At 35.9% G+C, this 6,620-nt stretch overlaps 1 protein-coding gene across 1 annotated transcript in view; it reads left to right on the forward strand.

The window, feature by feature from the left end:
- Window positions 1-5,817, forward strand: part of LOC126457203 (sorting nexin-21) — a 57,720-nt gene extending 51,903 nt beyond the window's left edge. The window contains exons 6-7 of the mRNA XM_050093302.1: window positions 1,401-1,512; window positions 4,652-5,817. Of these exons, the coding sequence (XP_049949259.1) occupies window positions 1,401-1,512; window positions 4,652-4,738 (199 nt within the window). The 3' untranslated portion in view covers window positions 4,739-5,817. The remainder of the gene's footprint in view (window positions 1-1,400; window positions 1,513-4,651) is intronic.
- The last annotated feature ends 803 nt before the right edge of the window (window positions 5,818-6,620 follow it).

Raw genomic sequence — 6,620 nt, forward strand, 5'->3', positions numbered from 1 at the left:
CCATGAGAAACACAACCACACCATAACACCACCGCCTGCGAATTTTGCAGTTGGCACTACACACGCTGGCAGATGATGTTCACCGGTCATTCGCCATACCTACACCCTGCCATCGGATCGCCACATCGTGTCCTGTGATTCGTCACTCCACACAACATTTTTCCACTGTTCAATTGTCCAATGTTTATGCTCCTTACACCAAGCGAGGCATGGTCTGGCATTTACTGACATGATGTGTGGCTTATGAGTGGCCACTCAACCATGAAACCCCAAGTTTTCTCACCTCCCGCCTAGCTGTCATAGTATTTTCAGTGGATCCTGATGCAGTTTGGAATTCCTGTGTGATGGTCTGGATAGATGTCTGCTTACTACACATTATGACCGTCTTCAGCTGTCGGCGGTCTTTGTCAGTCAACAGACGAGGTCGGCCTGTATGCTTTTATACTGTACGTGTCCCTTCACGTTTCCACTTCACTACCACATCGGAAGCAGTGGACCTAGAGATGTTTTGGGAGTGTGGAAGTGAGTTCTGCGGAGCGCCCCATTTTGCTCTCTCACGATGTCTAATGACCACTGAAGTGGCTAATATGTAGTGACTGGCAGTAGGTGGCAGCTCAATGCACCTGGTATGAAAAACATATCTATTTGGTGGTGTCTGGATACTTTGGATCACATAGTGTTTGTAGTTAATAAGTGATTTTATTATTTTCTGTGTCGCAGTTGCTCTTGAGAAAAAATACTTCCCTAAAAAAGGTAGGTTTGCTGATATACAGTGGACCGTTGTTGAGTGTTATTTTTATATGTATGACACATATATTTTAAACAATGAAAAATCCAGGATGGAATGTAATAATATTATGAGAAGTCAAACAATGGAAAATCCAGGATGGAACATAACAATATTCTGAGAAGGAAAGTTGCTACTCACCATATAGCGGAGATGCTGAGTCGCAGATAGGTGCAACAAAAAGATTTTCACACTTACAGATTTCGGCCAGTGGCCTTTGTCATCAGTAGTAGACACACACACACACACACACACACACACACACACACACAAACTCATGCAGACGCAACTCACACACATGACTGCAGTCTCAGGCAACTGAAACTGCAGTGTGGTTTCAGTTACTTGAGACTGCATTCGTGTATGTATGTGTGTGTGTGTGTGTGTGTGTGTGTGTGTGTGTGTACTATAGCTGACAAAGGCCATTGGACGAAAGCTATAAAAGTGAAAATCTTTTTATTGTGCCTATCTGTGACTCAGCATCTCCACTATATGATGAGTAGCAACTATCCTTTTCACAATATTGTCACATATATTTTATATCTTTTTCTGTTATGATCATTAATATTGGCATCAACAAAAATGGTTTTATGGAAGTTACATTTATTCACAGGCATCCAGCAGTCCTGTTGGCACTGTGTCGTCTTGTAGCATGCAGCCATGCAGCAGGAGAGTCTGCACGCCCTGAACGTTTTGCTGATTTAGCTTTGCATCGCTATGAAGCTGTAAGTGATATTGATTTGTTGCGTTTTTATGTACCACTGCTACAACTTTGTGTTCGGCTGTGGTGGGCACTTGGACGTGACAAAAGACCCCTGGAAGCAAGGTTAGACGACCTCCGTCGCCGTGGTATAAAAGTTGATGGATGTCCATCTCTTTTAGATGCTATTACAGAGTTTGACAGCAAAAAGTAACTAGCCTGTGCACTCTTACTTTCCTCATTTCAGAATACTTTTATCCCTAATGTGGTAATTATGTTTGCTCTTTTTTTCCAATTCAGATCCGATTTTATCAAGCAACACTTTTTTCTTTTAAAACTTATTTTTTATATTAGTTTTAGGATATATTGCAATTTTAGATAGGAGATTGGTGTACTGAAACACCAATAAAATGTTATTTGCTGATAGAAACTAAAATATGTTACCAGTTTCATAGGTATTATTCAGATACTCATTCATTACTGGAAACACTACAAATATGTGTCAATAATGGAATGTAGTTCATAAGTTTTTATTGGCAGCATTTTTGTAATGACATCCAGGCATTTGTTGATCATTTTAAAAAATAATTTTAGGTGAAAATCAGGAAGAGTTACCCAAGAGTATGTAATTGGGTTTAAGTAGTTTTATGTAAACTTGTTTTATTTTTTGCCTCCCAGTATTTTGAATCTCAATCATATTCTCACTTCTTTCTTGCCATAAGGGTTGAAGATAAAACTATTCCATCTGCATAAAAAATTGTTGCCTTTCATGCTGGATACTCTCTTTAAGTTTAATCATTAAATTCTTCATGTACTGGTCATGATCGTGCATCTCATTCTTCTGTTCTGTACTATCTGATGCCGATTCTGTTGCGTAAAGCACTCATTTTAGTAATAGAAATGATTTCTTTATATAAGCAAAATATTCACTTGGAAGAGATCAATTGTACTATTGTATGTTTTAACATTTTATTCTGTTATCCTTTTGTTTGCACCACTTTTTACAAAGTTCCATTTTCATTCATTATCGTACATATGAATAACGACCTTATAGCACTTGTTTGTATTGTTCTGACTGACTGTTAGATGTAATTACATGCTTTATTTATTTTTATAATTGTTAAATAGTGTCAGTTGTTAAGCAAAAGTAATGTTGTTTTGCTACCATACTTATTTTAAACCAGTATTGTGAAATGGCTGTAGTTCTTGTACTCAGTATAGATATCCTAAACAATATGAAGAGTTGCATACTTTTTAGTTTTTTTAAGATATGTAATATCATTGAGTTCTGACTTACATATAGTATGCAGTCTTTTTTGTCAGGTAGCAGCTACAATCTACCATATGTAGGGTGATATGTTTTGTTACAGCGTTATTATTCCTGTTGGCAGTAGTGATTGAAAATGAAATTATTGTTATCATAACATTTCCATGAAACCGTCTGCTTGACAAAATTAATAATTGTGATAACAAATCATTTTGCTCACTTGTTATGAATCTCTTAAGACTGTCTAGTCCTTACTCTTGTTGGGATCTAAAAAGATATGATATTATGCAGATACTGCAAATAGTGACTGTCAAGATATAGCTAAGTACCTGGCAAATCTGAGACTATGAAGAAAATAGCTTCCTGGGATCTAATTCTACTTTGAAAAAAGTACAGAATACGCAGAATAGCAACAGGTTGTGTGGTATTCGTATCCTAGAACTACTTTTCTGCTTTTCTGTGTTACCTGTAGAAATGTCTTTGTATTTCTTTGTATTTTTTTCACCACAAGGTATTTCTTTATTTGTCTCATGTAAATATTTTGTTACTGTTAACAGCTAATAATTGATTGAGAGCAGCTTTTAACTTACCCTGTTCCCTAGAAGGCACAATGTCAATCTTTTTCTGAGAATTTTACAGATCTGAAGTAGACTAGAAATGGAAATGTGGAATATGTCTCTTATTTGTGCTTTGATTTCTGTAAAGGACCTTTTGTGGTAAACATTTTGGTATGTGAACCACAAGTTGGCTCATATGCTATCATTTTCATCATGGCTGGACATTTAAATGTGAAGTCGTAGAAGAATTCAGTCACATTGTATAGTCTTCCTCTGTGTTCGAAGTGTGAATGTCATATTGATTGTTCACTGCCTCATGTTAGTTAAAGTACTTAATATTGTTAAAAGTTACAATTACAGCAGTGCAATATTATATATTACCAGTGTACTCACTGCATACAACTGGTTATGGGGGAGAGGGGAGGGGGCATTGAGTGACTGCTAGGCACTTGATTGCAGAGACTGACAAGAAGAAATTTTTCCCATCTATTTTTGCAATTAACTACCCAGAATGTCATTCTGGTGATATTCAGGGAGTTTGACACTAATGCTGTCAACAAAATAAATATACTGAATTTTGTTACTTTAACTTGCATAAAACCAGCCAAATTAAGTGTGAAATTTGTAACTGTATTATTACAATACAGGGTATTGCTCAAAGCTAGTTACTCAAGCACAGATTGAGCTGAATGCAGCTCATTTTATCAATATGGTAACAAACTTGGTCATTCATGCAAACAAAATTTTTGGTTGCACATGTGAAAATGGTAGATTGCTAAACTTCAGTATTAATGTCAGAAGTACCTGCTTATTCTAATTGAGTAGCTGTTCTTAAATAAAAATTAGCAAGGTACCAGATTTCACAGTTAAATGAATTGCTTGCATTCTTAATTTCTTTCTTTTTGTTTTAAAAATGTAGAAAACTGCTTTTATAGAAATGCTCGACAGAGATTAGTGTGAATAATCGTATTGTTTTAGGAGCTACAACCAAAGCAAATCATTTAGTTAATTTCACAGTTACCTTAGACTTTATCTGAATGCTTCAGTTAACACATCAGTTGTCATTGTACAAAATTTCTAAGATGAATAGGTCAAGATTTTTGTATTAATAGAAAGCTTTTTTGTTGACTCATAAAGTATTTACCAAGAGAAGTATTTTTGTGAACATGAGGTAGCACTGTAGCAAAAGAAACATAATGAAGCAAATGGTTGCAATTTGTGTACTTGCTTTTGTGTGAGGTAAACAATATTTATCTAAAGCCTAACTAAATGTACTCAGTGAAACTGTTTAATTTTATGTTAATGTTTATATATTGTCATGTTCAATTTCTTCTCTGTAGCACTACCCACCAAAGCCTCCTTCTGTTCATCACATTGACTGCCATATGCTTAGTGATGGATGGATGTTTCATGGTCATGCCAGGTGAGGCACACGTTACGGCGTGAAGCTCTGCTTTTGCTGCCGGTGGCTACATGCTATCAGGCATGCATTTCTGCCGTGGCCACCGGTGACCACACAGCAGTCAATGTGTTAATTACATGTGTTATTTGTCAAGTAATAGACATACATGAAGTATTTAAAGAGAGAAGGCAGCTGCTAAGATTAAAAAACACTACCAGGCACTCATAAATGATCAAGAATTTGTTACACCAACTCAGTTTGTAATAGTTGTTACATTTCACAATTGTTCCACTGCTTTTCTATGAAATTAAATAGGCTTTCTGTCGAGAAGAAAAATGGAATTCAGAAAGCTATACAGCAGCAAATAATTTTGTTCTGAATAATGGGAAAGCAATTATCAGTATATTTTGGATGCCTGAGTGGCACACATTCAGTTCTGAGTTTAACATGAGCAAAGGAAATTGGGGAATAATTATGATAAGTTAGCATACTTTGTATCTCAGACTGAATGAATTCTGATGAATAAGTTACCATACCACATACAAAGGAACCTGATAATAGCTGAATAATGTATACAGTGTATAAATTTATGTCCAAAGTCAGGTATCATAGGCATCTCATTCTATAGTTTGTAACTAGAGGCCTGCACAGATAAGAAAAATGTTAGCCACATTGCATCCACAAGTTCCTTACCTGCATTTGCAAGTCTTACCTGCAATTGCAGCTATTAAAATATTATAAACCACTTTAATCTATTTGGTACATTGAAGCTGGACCTCATAATTCACATTTTATTTACTAAGAATGTAGTGGCCACTCGTGACATAGTCATATAAGAATCTTTATACATTCCCCAAGTTACCACTGTCAACCGTTTTTACAGAAATTGATTTTGCAAAACATTCAGCAAAAGATTCCTTCAACATTGGGAAGTCTAGTAAAGTTGTGTTAAGAGTTGTCGTCACTTCTTGCATAATATTTAGTGTTAGCCATATAGCCTATTTATCAAATGTTAATATACATAGTTTTGTGTACCTGTAAATATTTTAGAAATAAACATTGATTTTAAACCAAATGTTACTTATCTCAAATGGGTAAATAATAATAATACTTAGTGTGTGTGGGGAGGGGGGGGGGGGCGTGCATGCATATGTGTGTGTGTGTGGCATAATTTAGAAGGGCTTTTGACTGAAAGCATACTTGTTTAGTAGTCTTCTTGTTGTTCTGTCTCCGACCCAGTATCTCCAGTATGTGGTATCAGTCTATCCTGTTTGTTTTGTAATGTTGTCATTTTTCCATCCTGAATTTTCAGTTGAGGATGAGGATAATTTAAACAGTAATAATCACTCTTACAGGATGCTTGTAAGACAAAACCAGATAAACATTGTAATCTTGATGCTGTGTTTGAAATTTAAAGAACAAAGTAATTATTATCAAACAACAGAAACTCAAGGTTGGAATATCAACAATATTAGGAAAAGGATAGCTTGCTACTCAGAGTAAAGATGACTTGTTGAGCTGTAGACAGGCACAATGAAAATACTGTTACACATTATAGCTTTGAGCCAAAGCCTTCTTCAGTAAAGAAAAAAAAACACACACACACACACACACACACACACACACACACACACACACACACACACACACACGTATTCACACAAGCCAGCACTCGTCATACACACATGATCACTACCATCTGCAGCTCTGACATTACGGATATTTGCAAATATGCCCATGCATATCTGTATAGATGCAGTCTCTTATCCACAAAGCTAATACTACTGTGGATATCCACATCTGTGCAGACCTCTACCTGTAATTTATGAATTCTGAGCAACATATATAATTTACAGTGCCTCTAACTTTAAAAACAAACTGTCACAGGAGTCTGTATTTAACTTACA

The sequence above is a fragment of the Schistocerca serialis genome, chromosome 2, assembly GCF_023864345.2.
Source record: "Schistocerca serialis cubense isolate TAMUIC-IGC-003099 chromosome 2, iqSchSeri2.2, whole genome shotgun sequence".
NCBI classification, from domain to species: Eukaryota; Metazoa; Arthropoda; class Insecta; order Orthoptera; family Acrididae; genus Schistocerca; species Schistocerca serialis.